The sequence below is a fragment of the Falco naumanni genome, chromosome 7 (genome assembly GCF_017639655.2).
Source record: "Falco naumanni isolate bFalNau1 chromosome 7, bFalNau1.pat, whole genome shotgun sequence".
NCBI classification, from domain to species: domain Eukaryota; kingdom Metazoa; phylum Chordata; class Aves; order Falconiformes; family Falconidae; genus Falco; species Falco naumanni.
The window spans coordinates 65,258,066-65,277,076 of record NC_054060.1 but is presented as its reverse complement, the minus strand read 5'-3'; the positions used below and the strand labels follow the sequence as shown (position 1 = coordinate 65,277,076).

Sequence of the window (19,011 nt, the reverse complement as noted above, 5' to 3'; positions counted from 1 at the left end):
GGAAAGGGCATTACTGTAATTAGCCCTGACCTCGCAAAAAGCCGTTCAGTTTCACCCAGGGGTTCTCCCAGCAGCCTGCGGGGGTTGCTTTGATCTCTCTCACACAGCCCACCAGGCCACAGCCCCAGGCCTGCGCGCCCCCGGGCACCCCCCCCCGGGGCCTGAGGGAACCGCTTCGCCCGTCAGCTCCCTCAGCTCAGAGCAGCAAGGGCAGGCGAGGGGCTTCCCGGCTGCCCCACCCCACCCTGGCCCTCCCAACGCTCCAGCGACTGGGGTGCCGACTGGGGTGCCCGCGGGGAAGAAGGGCCGCCGGCGGAAACAGGAACAGTGCCAGCCCGTACCCCGCCGCGCTGCCCCCTTCGCGTCAGGGATAGCGTTTGCGGATGCAGGGTGTCCCCGCCGGCAGGGCAGGGCAGGGCAGGGCCGGGCCGGGCAGCCTCACACGGCCAGAGCCCGGCCGAGCGCAGCGCACACCCCGCCGCCGCCTCACGGCCGCCACCTCACACCCTACCCCACCAGCCCGCCCCGCCACCCAAGCCCATTGGCTGCCGCCTCAGCCACCGCCCTGCTCCTCCCTCCTGTCATTGGACAAACCCTGCCATTCACTCGCTCCCCTTCCCTCCACCTCGCTCTGTGATTGGCTAGCTCATCTCGTTCTCCTCGTTCCCGGTTCCATCTCTTTCAAGCGATTGGATAACTTTTACCGTCTGTCTCCACCTCCCTTCGAATTTTACGCTTTGCGATTGGGTAAGCCACTTCCTCCATCTCGCTCCCCGCCCATCTGATTGGCATGCGGGACTCTCATTGGGCCTCTGTCTCTCAGCCCCGCCCCCTCTTCCCGGCCTGCGCCGCCATCCTCTCACGCGCGCTGATGCGTCACTGCTGAGCCCATCCCTGAACGTGACGTCTCCGCCGGCGATTGGGGGAGGCGGCGGCTCGCGCTTCCGGTGCGGTGCGGCCGGGCGGGGGCGGCGGAGCGGGTGCAGCGCAGCGGAGCCGGCGGGATGGAGCGGCCCGAGCGGGCTGCGGCGGCGCTGGGAGCTCAGCCCCGCGCCAACGGCTGCAGCGGCGCGGCCCACGGTGGCCTCCGCAACGGCTACGTGCGCGGCCTGCCCGCGCCCGACACCCAGGTGTGAACGACGGGCGCCCTCCGCCGCGCGAGCGGGGCCGGCAACGGCGGTGGGGGGGAGGGGCAGTAGTTGCCTGTCTCGGGGGCTCCGGTGGCGGGCCAGGGCGTGTGGGGCCGGCCGGCCCCGGTGCTCTCTTCCAGGCGGGCGCCGCCTCGGTGCTTCCGCCCCGCTACCTCGTCGCTCCGTGCGAGCCCCGGCTGGGCTGCGGAGCCGGGGCAGCCTGCAGCCGCCCCTCAGCCACCCGGCTGGGCGGTGGGGGGCTGCAGCCGACGTTCGTGGGTCGGCGCGGTTCGGGTTTGGGTGCCGCCCCCAGTCCCGGCCCTCAGCCGCGCGGGCAGGGCAGCGCCCGGGTGGTGGGCCTGGCCCCGGGGGGCTGTTAGTGCACGGGGAGGGGTGCCAGGCCCGGGGGGGGGGGGGTGTCAGCGCCCCGGTGGCGGGCCTGGCCCGTGGTCGCTTGCCGGGCTGGTAACTCCGTGTGAGCCGGCTGGCCCTTGAGTCATTGCTGTAGCTTTTCTGCGAGGCTTTTACTAGCAGCACAGCTTTTAAACTTAAACCTCGATATAATACGATAGGTCTGTACGTTAGAAGAAGAGACTTTGGCAGTTTCTCACCGTTGTTTTGTTGTTACAGGCGACGGGGCTATGGGTACAGGTAGCCTTGAGTAGGGAGTTCCCTCTACAGAAGAGTTAAAGGTTGATGCAGCACTTCCCATCTGCCTGCATTAACACCCTGTGATACCAGTGTGTATTTGTGCTTTCAGACTTCCAGTTGTTTCTCTGCAAAACACCAAACTTTTCTGTTACGGTGTAAGGTTCTTAATGGTTCTCATGAAGGCAGGCCCAGTGGTATGGAGTAGGTTGCGTTTCCTTGGACAGCCAAAGCTGCTTGAGAAGAGACTTCTTCCTCCAACGTCACTCCTGTTGCTCCTTGTTTTCACTCCTGTGCTGCCCATTCTGGGTTTTTTTCAGCTTAGGCACGTGCAGTCACTGCGTGAACCAGAATGAGAACTGATGCAGGGTAAAACTAAACTTCCTCTTTCTCACCCCCACTCCCAAGTTAACTTTGACCCAGGGTACTTACTGTATTTCTTTCACTGGATGGACACTTACAGTCTTCCTGTGGCACTGGGGAGGTGATAACACAGTTTTGGGAGTGAACAAGTGGAGGAAGACAGCGTAATACCTTCGTTTGGCAGCAGTGACAGCTTGTACTGGTTTGGGGACCTATGGCACTGGTAGTTGTGCCTTGCAAACACCAAGCACTGCTGACTATAAAACCATAGGTGTAAATCTTTGCATTAAGACTGAACATGCGTGTTCTATGAGTGTTTCCCCCTCCCCGTGCTTTTTAAAGAAGGTGATCTGAATACAGTTACTTTCTTCTGCTTCAGAAGAACAGGAAAGTGTGGTAAAGAAGCTTTTTCCTCAAGGATTTTGTTCAGCTGTGTATATGGAAAACATGGGAGATGCAGCCCATCAACATCAGGCTCAGGCAGCTTAAAAACCTTGCTGGTTTATGAGATGTTCTATTCAGTTAGTACCTTGCGTGTGATACTGTGCTCAAATGTGTCTTGGAAGCCTGAGGCATTTGAGGTAACTATTTCTAAAGGGTGAGGAAGGCTTATTGGGGAAGTGGTCATGTGAAATCTTAGCAAAAAGCCCAAATGTGGCGTTGTCAGAGGATGTGAGAAAAGTATAAGAAAGTTTTATATTGTTCTGGCAGCTGCTTGCTGGTCAAGCAGAGATTTATAATTAGGAGTCTTGCATTCTTTTCAGGATAATTTCATGTGGGCCAGATTGCTGACTTTCAAAATGAGAGTCTAAACGTTGGAGCCTGACTGGAAGAAGTGAGTGTTTAGGAATACTGGCCTTGTAGAGCTTCCTCATCATCAGTGATCGGAGTTTAGAGCTGCCAAAGATATACTTGCTCATGTGTCACAGGTTTGGCTATTTGATTGGCCTTTTGGCTTTTTGAATTTTGGTTGTTGGGCCTTTACATAGAAGAAGGGAAACACGTTAACGCTTACCACGTGTTGAGTGTCTATCTGTACTATGTATATACCCATACAGTGCTTGAGAGTGCAGGTGGAGAGGTCTGTGGAACGCAAAGTAAACAAGTACCAAAAAGGAGGCAGCTTACATGTAAGAGTGCAATTCCTACTTAATAGAAAAAAAACCCAGAAAAGTAAGGATGAGTGGAAAAAAAAGACGCTATTGCAAGAAGGCCTATGATGGGGTCCTTGAAAGAAGAGGCGAGAAGACATCTAGATAAAATGAATACATCAATGGGAAGTGAAGGGGGAAGGAAAGCCATTGGTATAAAGAAGTGTTGTGATCACTGGCAACTTATCTGGAAAAGCCTGGAGGTTTTGAGAGGAGGGCTTAGAGATAGGGTAGTACATCACTGTGCCCTCCTGCAGGGCTTGATAATGCAGGAAAGCCTAACCCGTTTTTAACAATGTGAAAAAAGGAGTCTGCCCCTACCTAGAACATCTGCTGTGGCAACCTGAGTAAGTTTTGGGGTTTTTTTGTTTCGTTTGTTTTGGGGAGCGAGTGGGCTGGGTTACCCCTCAAAGGTAAAAAAAGATTTGTATTAAAGGATATTATCCTTATGGCACAGAATTCAGGCTTTCCTTACAACTCCCTCCACAGAAAGAGACTGGTATTTGATATAGCACAGGCTCTTTACTGTTATTCCAGCATGAGCAGAAGAGGGTGAAATTGTTCACCTTAATTTTTAAATAGCTTGTATTAATTTGTCTCTTGCTGGGATCTGAACTGCTAATCTTTCCCCTTGATGAGAAGAGAGAGGAACTTGGCTGCCTATTAAGACTGTGCAGTAACTGACTTTGGCTGCCTTGGAAATCAATGGAATATTATCAGCGGCTAGGAAAGTAATAATTTAAAGTTAGGGTTTCAGCATTTAAAAAAAAAAGGCATTCTGTGGAAATACTAAGGTAAACAACAGCTCTTTCTGTTGCTTTCCTGGGAAATCCTGTGTTAAAATTACTTTGATTCCTAATCTGTTTAGAGATTAAAATTCAGTGAATGCAACAATCTCACTATAAGCACCTTAAGAAAAAGGTAGAAGAACCATCTAGCAATTAAAAACTGTGGGATATTGCAGAAGAATAAGTAACATTTCTGACTTAAGCTAAGGGAGTGCGTGGTTAGAAAGTATAGTGATCTGTGGATGGATTCAAAACTGATTTAATGCTTCAGTGTAATACTGCGCTATGTAAGATGAAAGCCTGACATCTCAAAGGGTATTGTTATGATGTGAGGAAATGAACACAGCCAGCAGAAAGAAAGCAAATCTCAATAAAAGAACAGAGAAGTTACCTTATCAAGTTGTGCATGATTCTACTTTTTATGTCATTCTGGTCTGCTGGAGAGAGTCTAAAGTGAGTTCATAGAAAAAACAGTACTGAGGATCTGTCAGGACACTTGTGGGAATAATAAAGAGTGCAGGGAAAATTGCTTTTTCTTTCTGCAGTGCAGTTTTAAACTGGAATGTATTTCGCCATTGGAGTGTTTTGCTTTGAAGCAAATGGGTAATAGTTTTCTAATACTGCATCTGAAAACTTTTTACTTCCTTAGAACAGGGAGATTGGGACATATTTAATGTGACAAGATGCCCTTTTTTTCCATGATAACTTATTGGATTCTAGCTATTATTGTAAACAGATTTTTAGTAATGTATTTTTTTGGACTCCTTAATTGAGCTTCTCACCTTAGAATGGTTTGTTGTGCTTCTAGAAGTTGAAGATGAAATAATCTCAAACAAAAAAAAAAAATTGGAATGTAGGTTTTAGTTACCAGGTTCTCAATTTCTGTTGTGTGCAGTATCTCTGAGTCAGTCAGACAGGAACTGGAATGATATAAGCAAATTTTAATTTCCCTGATGTTTCTAGAAGGTCTTCAAATGACGTACTATGGTAATCTGCAGATAGCTTAATGTTTACATGCTTTTGTAAACAAGGTTTCATCCTATTTCCTCAGGAAGACAAGGAATAGTTTGGTTGAAGAAAGTGGGAGGACTACAGGATTTGCAGTCCCTTAAAATGTCACAAGTCCTGAATGCTTGCAGCTATTAAAATGGACAGCATAGATATTTTTTCCTGAAAGCTTTTGTGTGTACGTGCTAAAAACTGCTTGTGTGGTCCTGTGATTTGTGTTTGGTTTTCTGAGAGAGCGCAGTCATACTGCTTGTAGGCTCATCTCATGAGCTGCTTCAGGATGCAGGGGTTCATCTTGACTTTATAGATGCTTTTGTTGGAATTCAGGTTAGTGTAACTTCTTTGGGAGAGCACGCTTACAAAGATGAGTGCAACAAATACTGAAAGTTTCTGTTGTTACAGGGAGTTGGTGGTAGCAGTGATGTGAATAAGCCCTTGTTTCAGATGAAGGTTAGGATAAGACAAAGATGTTAAGTAGCTGCCCTATCTACTGGTATAAAAAGGAATTTGAATACAGAATTATGAGGTGGTTTTTTTTTTTTTCCCACATCTGCCTGCTAATTTAAAAAGCAAATATTTCTGATAAAAAATTGGCCCTAAAGAACTAATTCTTGTGAACTTATTCAGCAAGAAGTGATTGTTGACCCTTACTCAGCATTTGTGAGACTGCATCTTGAGCACTGTGTCCTTTTGGGCTCCCCAGAAAGATGCTGACATAGCCATGGGAATCTGTGAATCCAGTGGAGGGCACCCAAGGAGCAGAAGAGGCTGGAGCACACGAGGTGTAAGGAGAGACGGAGAGCTGGGTTTGCTCAGCCTTAGGAGGAGAAGTCTCAACTAGCTGACTGGAGGATGTAGAGAAATGGAGCCAGATTCTTGGACGTGTGTGGCGGTAGCCTGAGAGGCAACGGATATAATTTGGAAGAATGGGAAATCTTGATTACATACAAGGAAAATAATTTTTCTGTGAGGGTGGTAAAAATACTGGAGGAAGTTGCCCAAAGAGTTTGTGGAACCTCTATCCTTGGAGGAGTTCAAGATTAGATTGGACATGGCCCTCAGCGACCTGCTTTGAGGTGGGGCGTTGGACACAACGACCACTGAGGGTCCCTTCCAACCTTGGTTATTCCATGATTACAGAAAAAAAAAGTCAGAAATTGTGGGAGAGTTTGCTCAGGATTAGACATTAGCATTCAGTCCTTGAACCCCTGTAAAAATACGCGCCTTAGGCCTTCTAGCGTGTACTCTGAGGCTTGTATCGGGCCTGGGGAAAGAAATTATTACTTTTGCCTCTTGCTTGGCTTTTTGATTGACTGCATTTATTGTGTCAGTAACATAAAACTAAATTGAGTAGAAAACTGGCTGACCTAGAAAAGACTGCAGTCTCCTTCAGGTGTTTTCATTGACAAAACTCTTTATTTCTGAAAAAGCATACCTGTGCATGAGGGTACTTTTCTAATACTAAATTCAATTATAAAAGACTGTAAGCTTTTGTGGAAGGCGTAGCTACGCCACATTTAATCTGGCTAAATGAATATTTGAGACCACCATATTAAATTAGTAGATGTAGAACCAATGTTGTACTCGTTGAGAATTTGTATATTTGTACCGGTTTGAAAACAAATGCAAAACCAGATACCCATGGTAGTGGTTGGTGTGACTGGCTTCTCTTAGATTTGAGTATGTGGTATTGAGAAGTCAGTTTGGATAAAGTGTTAAAATCTTTCAGTTATATTTGGACTGCCATTTTAAACTTCGCTGGTGATAAGCCTTAAAGGCTATAATTTAAAAGTTCATTTTATTTTATTGTAACTACTTGAGTGATATGTCATGTTGTATTTTTCTGTCTTAACTGTAAAGCAGCATTGTTTTTTTCCTAAATGTCATGCTTTCAATTTGTTGGAAGAAAAGCTTTATCTTAATTATTTATTGACTCCAGTTTCTCTAGAAGGAATATAAAACATGGGCCCAGCTTCAACAAGGTTTCCAGGTGGTTTTTTTGCCTTCATTAAGAAATCACTCCTAGAAAAAGAACTATTTATAATTGAAGGGTATAGTCTTGAAGAATACTTAGAGTTGAGAAGGCAGGAGGTAAAAAGTTTAGGAAGTAAAAGGTTTTAAATGTCTGTAAAAATAAGTGAGAGCAATTCTAAAGTATGTTGGGAACTCTTTCAGAGGTATCTTAAAGCCTAGAGATTGACTTGTTGGTAAACCACTGCAGACTTGTGCTGTCTTTGGAAATCTTTATTGTAAAACACATTTAGTAATCAAGTGTGCAGGTAAGGAATTTTCTGTCACAACACTGTACTAGATAAAGGAACATATTAGTTTTAGAGGTAGTTTAAGGTAAAGTGTCAGGAAAAGTATATTCTCAGTAGTATTTAAATTGTTAGACGTATGTAGTAAGCAAAAATACCCCAAACTTAATTGCATCATTCACTTGTTTAGGCTGGGTTTTTTCCTTTTAGCAACACTTAAACATTATGAAGATTTATACTGTAGGTGTGGCAAGTGCATCTTAACAAAGGAATGCCACATTTCTAGGCATTTGGAAATAAAAATATTTGATAATGCCTGCCAACAAGAGGAGTAATTTGGAACACACTCGAGTGTTAAAGTTTGTCTTGTAAAACAAATTTCCCTCCTGTGTGTTTTTTTTTTTCAAAGCTTAAAATGCAATTCAAATAGTTTCATTTTAATTTTGATAGTAAGTATTTCGTCTTTTTACCCATGCAATAATCTGAGTTTTGAAGTCTAAGAACAAAGCAGCACAAGGAAAAGGGCAAACAGTAAAATTACCACAGAATACCGTAAGAGCTTAGAGCAGCTGCCTGTGTGGAGTTCAGTGCTGTAGTTCCTGTAGTGTTGACTCCCCATATCCTTGATTATAAATATGACTGCTTTTGAGAGTGGAGGCACATCCTAGAGTGGATGGGCATCGCGTATCTTGCCATTTTATTCTCTATAGTTGGCAGGAATCTTTGACAAAAAAGTAGCTAACTCGTGGAAGCAGCCTTCCACATTAAGTTTCTGAAAAATAATAATAATTAAAAAAAGCTGCAAAGCTGCTAGTAAAATTTCTGCAGTGTGTGTGGTATGTGGCAATGAGAAGCTACTAAACTTTAATAAGACTTAGTGAAGTTGTGCTCCAGCTTAAATAATCCTTTTAAGCTGTTTGCATGAAGTCTGCCAGGTTCATCTGACTTTGTTCTTCCTGGCAGCATAAAATGAAGAAGCCTCTTAATACAGAGTATTAGGGGGTTTCTGGGGTAGCAGCATCACCAGTTATTGTGTACTTCTTTCTTACTGTGTGCTCTGTGTGTTGCATTTGGAGCATCTTCTGTCCCTAAAGTATATGCCTGCCATGCAAGATATGTATTCAGATCCCTCTGATAAATCCTGTGTGGTGTCTAACAGTAGTGTCTGCATATGATTCTGTGCTTAAGTATGGCTTTTGTCTTCTCACAAAACTTTGACTTCTTAATGCTTTTGAAAGTTAAGCATGGTACCCCTCAGTCTGAGAGTGTTTGGCTTCTTGTGTGCTCCTTTGCATCTGCTGATTTCTGTCATGAGATCTTGTCCAAGTTGTTTGCTAACACAGGTATAGCAAATATACAGAAACACCTTTTCCTGTTGTTTTTGAGAAATAAGTTTTTGATGAGAAGAAAGTCAGGTTCAGATTAATGCCAGTCTCATACATGACCTGTTTTGAATGCCGGCAGCAAACATGTAATTACCACTGAAATCTGTATCTGCTGGTTTCATTTTAACCTTCTTTGTAAATCCATGACAGGGTGAGGTATGGTAGTCCTTCTCTGTCCAAATTTAAGAAATGGAAAACAGCGAAGGGTACTGGTAAAAGCTGGCTTACTGCGGTTTATGGATTGCAATTTTCTAACGCTCTGATAAAGGAGTTAGATTCACATCTAGTAGGAGAGTCAAGGTTGTAATCAAAGCATGCAATTGGATACATTCTAGTGTGAATTTGTGCTCAGTGGGGTGACCTAAATAACTATCTTTGCGCAGATGACACTATTCTGTCCCTAATCATGCTAAGGTAACTGCAGCAGGGGTATTGTGAGGTGTTTTCCATATATGTCATTAAAGAGTTTGAATAACTCAGGATAGACAGAAATACCTTTTCTGTCTGTGGAGCTGGAGTCTCATTCGGATGGTACCTACCTTAAGGCACTGCAAGACTGGATGCTGTCTGGAGGCTGTTGTGGCCTTTAAAGCATAACTTTGTGCAGTAGTTGGGTAAGAACATCAGGTTGGGTGTGCTTTGCTGTACAAGTGTACATCCACAATCCCATCTTCTGCCTATACTAGACATGCTGTCGTGCTACTTATAATGCTTCTAATTTGCAGGATGAACTAAATCTGAAGTCTGTTTCGTACTGTAACATCTTATGAATTGGAGCTGTTGGCAGGTTGGGGAGATGTTTATAATCAGACCCCTTGATGTGTTCTGCTTAGACTAGTGCAGTCCTTTCTAGCTGTAGCTGTATGCTGCTGCTGCTGCTCAGTAACAGTTACAATGCTGTTTCGTGTGATTTCTTTCCCCAAGAGCTTGGCCCGACACAGGCATTACCTGTGGCTGACTCAGAATGCCATCTCTTTGCTGCCTTCCATAACCAGCTGGCTGGTGCACTCTGGTTTTCTCCTGCAGTTGAGTTCCTTGATGTGACGGTGCTCTTCTGTGTACATGCAGTTTGAGCAGTACAGGAGAGAGATGTAGGTGAGCACACACCTGCTTTTTTGAACCACATGCTTAGGTGAACTTTGACTTTTCTTTGTGGTCTCCACTTAGATATGCAGTATATTCTAGTTCAAAGGTCCCAGCAGACTTTGTTAATGGTAGGACTTGAATTACTAAGGTGTAGCCACCTTCTCTCTTGGTCTCTGGAACTGAACTTGCTGCCCTTTGGCAGCAGGGCTGGAGCTCGCAGCATGTAAGCCTTCATTTGAAGGCTAATGTGCAGATTTATAAGGCGTTCTTGGAAAACTGAATAGGCTTGTATCTAAAATGTGGCTACGAGTGCCTCTTCTGTAGGCCACTTCAGTGTGTATTTATAGTCATTGTATGCTTCATGAAAAGTCCATGGAATTGCATTCAGAGTATTTAGTGTTTAATTCAGATAGGATAGTGTAGAAGCTTCTCAGCTTACATGGTAGCTGACATGAGAGTATAAGGGTGTATATGCATATATAACAATGCTTATGCACATTGGTGGAAGAACACTGGGAGGTGAAATTGATTAGAGTATGTGTTGAATCAGTACAGGTATTTCCAAAAGAGCCTTTCTCAGTGAAATGTTGGGTTTTGACCATGTGGAATAACTAGTTTAGTTTTAGCATTTGTCACAAGCAGAGGCACCTCTAAAGACCTGGAGAAAATTGGTATGCTTTTATTCTGATTAAAATTGTGTGTAGGTTTTGGTTTGTTGTTGGAATTTTTTCAGTTGCTATTTTCTGTTATTAGGTAGTCTCAGATCTATATCCTTAGGATGTAGCCTTTCACCTCCTCCAGATGAACGTCCAGTTACTGGAAAAGACGTGAAAAGCTTTGATGTGATATCTATTTATTAGATGCTAGATAGTTTGCGAAGTAGTCACTACCACTTTTCTGTCTGCTTATCCAGAAATGTGCTACTAGTAGACAGCCCCAGGTAGCAGGTAGGTGGTATGCCTGCTCCTCAGTAGCTGCTGTTCACAACCTGGTCTGTCACCGTGGGGACACAAAATTCAACTTCAGTTCATCAAGCCATGAAATTGGAGTAGTTGGAGCTTTGGTGCATGATCTTTCTGAGATCTGGATGCAATAAAATTCTATGGTTTCATGAACTGGCGTCATAGTGATACAGTTAAGGAATCCCGAGAGTAACAGAAGAGAAAGCTTTCATGGTTTTTCCTCCGCAGTGTGGGCTCATCAAGCCTGCTGATTGTCGTGGTGCTGGTGCCCCTCCTTTCTCCCCAACAGCTGGGGGTTCTTGTTTGCTGAGATCTGTCGAATGAGTTTGTGCGTGGAGCAGTGCTGTGAAGACTATTAGGGTCTAATAAATAACCTTCTGCAAACCATTGTGTATTCAACCTGGATCAGTTCAGTGTCGGGAGGGATGCTGTGCTGAAAATCGGATTAGCCTTAGTTGTGCAAGCCAGAGAGCGACACAGGTGGCACAAAGTGGGAGTGAGTGGGGCAGGGGCAGTTGCTTCGGCTGGTACAGTTCCTGAAGAAAACAGTGTATGAACCTGTGGCCTCCACTAAAGCTTTAAATTGCCATAATCTGAGCTGCAATGTGGTAAGCAGGTGTTCCTACACCTGTTCCAAAGCGTGGTCATTTTCTAGCTTAAGCCACTACTGTGTACAGTATGTTTTTAAAACTACTTCATTAATAAACCTGGCCTCAAAATGCTCTAGGTTAGTTATCTGCATCTGGGTAAGTGCTGCTGCCAGAAGAGAAATTCCTCCTGTATCTTTGCTGGTTTTTCCGCACTGGCACCAATTCTAAAGTCCTCGCAACTAGCGTGACCAGAGGATTTGCTCTACTTAAAACTTAGTTCTGGATGTCTGTGTCAGTAGAAGGGGAGAGGTAGAAATGAATATTAGGAGGAAGGTGCTGGTGCAGTCTTTATGCTCAGTAACTGCATAGCTATATAATATATAATATATATATAATATATATATAATTGTATCCTCAGAGCACACCCTTGTTGTCTGAAAAATTACTTTCAAGATATTAATGCCAGGCTTGAAATGCAGACTTGCTTCAGCACCTGAGACGAGCAGATGTCACTTTCCAAATAATGCAGTGTCTGCTGAGGCTGGCAAGTATGTCTGCCTTTATTGATTCATTAGCTGTTAGAGGCTGGTACAACTCTGGGTCTTTCTTTCCCGTATGATACTAGGAGTGCCATAGGTAAATAACTGGGTTTTTTCTGTCTGCTGGCCCCCACCCTTCAGTAATTATTGGCTGCTGTCCTTTTTTGATGTATTTAGGATCAACCTCTTTCCTAGGTGTTGATGTTTCTTTTATTAGAATATTTTTTAAAATACACTTCTTATTATATGTATATATTTAATGCTACAGATAGGGGATTTATGTCTTGGAGAGTGTTCTTTCACATGTAGCTATTCTATTATAGGGTAGCTGTTCTGTAACTTTTAGGAATATAGATAGCAATTTGCATCTAATAGCTGGGTTTCTATGTTTTGATACATTGACTTTTGAGATCTGATCTTTAACTTAGTTCTTTGAACAAGTAATCTAGTTAAAACCATGGTGGTTTTCCCCACAGTGTTATGTTGAGTGAGCCCTTGCCTTGTAGCTGTGAAGTTTTTCTTTAATACTCACAAATACTGTGTTTTGTAGTGGTAGTACTTGAGATGGACATGCACGTGTATTAAACAACCAGTCAGGTTCTTACCTTCAGGAGATGGTATGCAAGTGGCAAGATGACTTTTAGTGTGGATTTTATGCAGAAAGCCTTGCTTTGTTCTGCGTGCTGACATATATGCGATGTTGAAACTGTGTATACAATGACTTTTTTGTCTGTGGTGTCATGTCCGCCTCATGGATGAGTATAGCATTTACGTCAGCATCTTTAGGCTGACAGCTACGGAGAGACTAGCTTATGCTTGTTTTTTTTAGAGTAATACAGGCTTCCAAAGTTGAGTCTATTTTGATATTTTCCAGGTTTTTTTTTCCAATTCTCATAATTCTAAGAATACATTGTTTAGATTAATAAAACTATTCATTTCTGGTTTGTTTTCACTTGTGGCAAGCCTGGGAAGCCTTACTGTACTGTTATTTGTACCTACGCAGTTCTTGGTGAAGGGGGAAGGCAATTTTTTCATTTTGGTTGGCCTTGATATAAGCGATGCTCTCCTATGTAGCTTCACAAGCTAAAAGAAATTTAATGAGATGTTAGATTAAACCGCACTAAATCGGTAACTGTGACTTTGGTTACATTAACAACTTGGCAACCTCATACATGGAAACGGATGGTATTTATCAGTAATGGCTGGATCTAGCTGGACGTACTTTGAGCTGGGCTGGGGGCGATGCAGTGCTTATAGCTGGTTGGAGGGGCAGGGACTACTCTGAAATGCCTATATCATTTCTTGAATGAGTATCTCACAACTGCTTCTCTTTAAATATTTACTATAGATAAATCATATTGTGCACAATGGAGGATTATACAAAAGGCCTTTCAATGAAGCTTTCGAAGAAACACCAATGCTGGTTGCTGTGCTGACCTACGTAGGCTATGGTGTTCTCACTCTCTTTGGATATCTGCGAGATTTCATGCGGCAGTGGAAGATTGAGAAGTGTCAAAATGCAACAGAAAGAGAAGAACAAAAGGTAACCGCTGGGAAATAATGGTAGGTGGGAAATGATGTGGTCAAGCTAGATCGTGAGCATTTCTTTTGGGAGCGGTGTTGGTCAGTTTTCTGCTGTTTTTCTAGTCTTCTGGATGCCCCAAATATTATGCTAGTACTGCTGTGTCATTAAACTAAATAGCGTTTCAATGCTGCATCAACAGTTTGTCATGTTTTAACCACCGTGCAGCTGCTCGCTCACTGAGGTTATATCAACTCACTGAGAGATGCCCTGCCTGCAGAAACAAGGGTTTGGGAGAGAGGGACTGCATATGCCAGCATCAGCAGCTGAATAAATGCTTATCAGAGGATCTGGTCTGAGTTTGACAGCAGTAGGAGGCTTTCTGATGCTGCTCCTGTGGCTGGGTTTTGATTTGGAAGCATGGTATTAATTCTCTTAGGCCTAAGTGGCTGCAAAGAAAAACTTGTGGATGAGAACCAGAGCACAAGCTGGGTGACTTTAAATTCATCTGGAGTCAAAGCTCTAGCAGGTTAGCTGGTGAGTAATCTGAGGTACTGACTCCTGGCTCACTGGTAGTAATCAAAAGTAATTAATTCCTGATAAAACCTATTCACAAAAGCTTCTGTTACCAGGTGAAAAATCTTGCCTGCTTCAGCAGTTAATCCAGAATTAGAGAATCCTAATTTTGAGTAGATGTAAAATACGTCTAGAGACTTTTATTCCCCACAGGAATTAATTGCTGTTACGAAAGCTACTGTTTAAACTTGCAGTTTGCAGCCTATTTCCTGCTAAGGCTTAGAGTGAGCTCTCTCAGCACGGTATAGAATACCAGTGAGCTTTGCTCCAAAGGTAGAGTGAATTAGCTTATTACTCTTGTTGATCAGGATTCTGTTTTTCTCAACTGCTTTGGGGAGCCAGTCTGGCTTAGAAAATATTAAGAGTGTTTGTTTCCCAGCTTCTGGTTCTGTGTGCAGCCAGAAAAGCAGTAGGCTAGTGGAAGACAGAGTGGGTGGGAAGGACATCTCACTAATGCAAACAAATAATCAAGGGGAAGAAAAAAAAAAGGAAGGCTTTTTTGGAGGCAGTGCTGGAGTAAAGGGCATATCATATTACGGTAGATCAGCTAAGATGCAGTAAACTAACCAATGCCTAGAGTTACTTTACAGTAGCTTCTTTTTGTGAGCATCATGAGGTAGAATTAAGCTGATTCATAATAAGGCGCTTATTTCCAAAATAGAAACATTCTCATAGGACTTAAATGCATAATAGGTATTTCATATTGGTTTAAAAGTACAGGAGTTTAAATTTACACTATTTCCAGAACTGACTTCTGGAATCTGGAAGTAAAAATCTTAGATCCCTTTTAACAGTTACAATATCCAAATAAGGATGGCTGGCTTGAAACTTGACGTGTTCATTAATGTAATTTGTGCTGTGGTGGTTTGTGTCACTTGAGAACGTGACACCCTTGTATTTTTGTGTGTATAAACTAGAAGCTGATACAGAAGAGAAAAATCAAACACTTGCAGGAATCTACCAAGACATTAGAATAAAGGTTTAAATATTGGTCTGTACTGATGGTACTTGAGGATTATAAAGGAGTAACTGCAGTGTTGGTGCAGTTACTCTGTACTGTAGTGGTTAATTTCTGTTGCACAGTTTTTGAAATACTTGTTACCATTATGTAAGGTGCAGGACTGCTTACAGTAGCCCTTTTCTGTGGGAGCAGTCATGGCTTCACATGAGGGTACAAAAGGAGGACCTCGGGCACTAGGTCTAATTAGGGAATACATTATTGATATTAGGCTCTTGCTAAGGATTGTCACGGGGCACATTGAAGCACAGAGTTTGTTGGCAACTGGTTATCCTAGTTCTGAAAGAAATTTACCCTGAAATGTTTTTATAAATTATCTTTGCATTGCATCTTACCCTGAAAGGCATTTGCTTAACAAGTACACCTCCCAGACAGATGAATTGAAACCCTTTGAGTCTGCGTGTTGGTCATGGCTTGCAGGGAAGAGATGCATGTATTTGGTTTGTTTCGTACGTAAGATGTCTGTGGATGGAGCTAGTAAGAAGTGCCAGTGAATATTGTGTAAGAATGAAAAATAGGAAATCCTGTTTAAAAAAAAGTTTTGCCGTTGAAGAAATCTCAGCCTGGTGTTCTTCCCCAGATCACATTTCTAGTGCTTTGGTTGGAATAGCTGTTTCCTATATAGGACAAAGAGAAAAGTGATCATGTGAGGTCTAGAACATACGGTACTTACCCTCACACTTTGCTGCTTTAAGCTTTGTTTGCCTGCGAATGAATTGATGAGAGCACATTGTAGTGAGTCTGGTGTGGGAGCTAGGTTGTATTTTGGTGCTGCAGGGGGCTGGTGGGTGCTCAATGACTTGTTTTCAATCAGTTTCTCATGATTTTCAAATATTTGAAAATCTCAAGCTGCTGGCTGACAGCCCACTCATCTTCTGGTAAGTGAGTGCAGATACTAGTGCACAGGAAAAAGTTTGAAACTCATGCTTTTTGGTTTTCTTTCTTTTTTTAATTAATGCATGCAAATTGGAGGAGCCTTGTGGTTGCTCTGGCAGATTTGTGACCTCTGTGTGAACAGTAACATTTTTCTTATTTAAATTCTAAAGAGCCAACTAAATGATTATGATTTTCTTAAGTATCAAGCAAAAGGGTTAGCTTTAATAGTTCATAATTGCTTAGGTGAAAAGCTCAAAGCAAAGGCAGTGGGAGTAGCTGTGTAGCTGAACAGTGTGTGACGACCTGCTTTATCAGCAAAACAGAATTACACAGTGCGAGGAAGTATTTCATAAAGGGCTGAATGAACTTGTCCTGAAAGTCGTTGAACTGAAGTATGTGGATTTTCTGTTGTGAGTTTCTGAAGGTGATCACAGTTAAAAGCATAATGTAAAGTTAGATCCAAAATGTAGTCTAAAAAAACCCAAACAAACAAAAGAAATCCCCAAAAGTCACCTTCAGTTTTTGTGTGATTTAGAGGGCAATGTATTTTAGTAGAGCAAATCCTTCCTTGACTTGTCACTTAATATTGTAATCTTAGTCTGTGCATCAGAACTAGAAACCGCAAGTGACTAATTTAAAGGCTTTCCCATAGGTCTATATTGGGACAGAGTCTGACAGTGAGTAAATTCCTTGGAATTTTAGAGCCTTGCATTAAAATTAATGAGTCCAGGAAAGCCTAATACTGACTCACTGTTTGAACACAAAAGGGTGAAGAGGGACAGACTTTGCTAGTACTGATTTCCAGGAAATAGTCTGATGGCTTTTGGCTTTGTTTAAAAATATATCTAGCTGGGCTTTTCCTGGAAACGAGTGTTTTGTATGTAGCACATCCTCTCTGAAGCATTATCAGCCTTATTTAGGCATGGGAAAGTGGCAAAATTAACATGACCGTTCACAATTACGCTAGAATCTATTTATGCATACCCAATTTAATGTAATGTCGTATAATGTAGTTAAATCTGCAGAATGCTTGTAGGATTGTATAGGCAGGATGAAAATCACTTTTACGTTTATTCTAGTCTGATTTGCCTGTTGATCACCTTGTATGCTTTGTATAGGGCAGCAACTGGGCAAATGGGGCCAGTAGCTCTCGAATATACCTCTTCATGCTCAGTAGCTGGCTCAGTTAAAACATGTTTCTAGCGCCTGGGGTTTTCAAACACTTGTTCACAGGAATCCCATCTGTAGAAGTGTTTCAGTGGCAGTAAACTGGAGCCCTTTGCTCAGTGTTGTCCTAGCACCTATAGCTCATCAGAGGCCTCCTGATGGTATAAAGGTTACCTGCAGCCATTGCTCCATTTTTTCTTGACTCCTGTAGTGGCGAGATGGAACTAGTCTTTTTGCTTCCTTTCAGAAGCCTGAAATTTGTTGCGATTGTCTACTTGATTTCCATTCAGAGTCAGTTTTGTATTAGCAGGGAACACATTATGTGAATTGCAGATAAGCCCAGCTGGTGCTCATGGCACCATTTGTTAGCTTAGGTGCAATGCTGTGAAAACTTGGCTCTAAAAGCAGCATAACTACACTTGCATGTCACCGTGCCCCAAGCTAATGGTTACAAAGCTCTCATTATGACCTTCACTTGTAGTATTAATTTACAGTACGATGAAAACTTGGATTCCCACATCGCTTATGCTGAGGTGCTGCACCCCAAGGGAGAATTTTATTCTTCACTTATTTCACCCTTTCTTGAAATCACTATGCCTTTCAGGCTTCTGGGAGACCACTAGGGTTTCTTCATCAGGCATCACCTTACTAACAGGATATATGTTCTAGGCTGAAATCAGCAGGGATGGAGCTGTTCAGGATTTCTTAGCTTAGTTCATAGGAATTTGAATGAAAGAACACGCTGCTTTTGCTCCCTTGTTTGGAAACAGCGTAACCTTCACTTTTGTGAAGTTGTTTGGCTGTCCTTACTCTGAAGATTGCTCAAAGATACCACTCACTCCTAGGCTATTTTTTCCTCCAAATGAAGCTGTTCTGTCTCAGGCTGATACTCTTATGCTCTGTTATGGCTAGAAAGAGTGTCTGATCTGATCTGATAGGATGAGAACTTGATGGAAAAATAACAATAAGCTCTGAAGTCCGTTTAAAGGTGACAGTGATTGTTTCCAGTGGTAGGACACTGTTGCAGCAGAGCACTGCGGCTGCACGTGCTAAAAATTTGATTTAGTATGGATTGATAGATTTCATCCCCCCCTTCCTCCCCAAATGTTTTTTTTTCTTGATTCAAGGATTGAAAGAGTTTGATTTCCATGAGGAATTCAAGTGGTCTTTTTGGTGTACTGTCCTCTCTACTCTCTATCTGAAATGCCACACTGTAGAAAGGTGGAGCAGAACAAACATAAAAGCCAACCCCTAAAGTAGCAGGCAGACCATATGGTCCTGCATGCCAGCTCCAAAAGAGGGCCTTCAAGCTGCTAAGGTCTGTACTACTTTCTAAAGGCACGATATCGCTACCATTTCTGGTTTTGGTGTTCTGAGATGCCTGGGTCATGAGGACCTCTTGGTAGGGTTAGGATTACTGAGGAAATACAGTCCAATTTTGATGTTTGCCAAAATAACACTCCCTGCCTGTCCTATTCCCAGGGACTTTCTCATAAGAGCTAGCTGAAGGTGGCTTATTGGGGGGCAGGACAGACCACAAAGGGGCTGGCATTAAGCTGATGCCTCACTTAGAGCCCTTTGCTATAATCGTACAGCTTGGTACCCCCAAAAAACTAAGGCTAGTGTTCCGTATTAGACCTTAATTCCCTCAGCCATCGTTTGTTCCTTGAATTCTTGTTGACTTTTAAGACTCCTTTTTTCCATATAATAATCCATTAGGTTCAGAGAACTTCTTTATTTCACAGTTAAATCACTCCAAACTTAGTGATCCTGTTGGCTTGTAAGACCATACTTGCATTGTATACTTTGGGGGTGTCAGCCTGTTGTGGGTGGTTGTCTTTATCTCACCAGTTGAGCTTGTTACTCTTCCTGCTTTGCCAGCTTGGGTTTCGAAAGAAAACATGGTCTATCTGATCAGTAACCTGAGGTAAGAGTGGACTGTAT

The 19,011-nt window shown here is 43.0% G+C and overlaps 1 protein-coding gene across 1 annotated transcript in view; it reads left to right on the top strand.

Annotated features, from left to right (window-relative positions):
- Positions 1 to 955: 955 nt before the first annotated feature.
- Positions 956 to 19,011, top strand: part of SPTLC2 (serine palmitoyltransferase long chain base subunit 2) — a 78,875-nt gene continuing 60,819 nt past the window's right edge. Inside the window, exons 1-2 of the mRNA XM_040600777.1 lie at positions 956 to 1,130; positions 13,257 to 13,451. Coding sequence (XP_040456711.1) covers positions 1,005 to 1,130; positions 13,257 to 13,451 — 321 coding nt within the window. The 5' untranslated portion in view covers positions 956 to 1,004. The remainder of the gene's footprint in view (positions 1,131 to 13,256; positions 13,452 to 19,011) is intronic.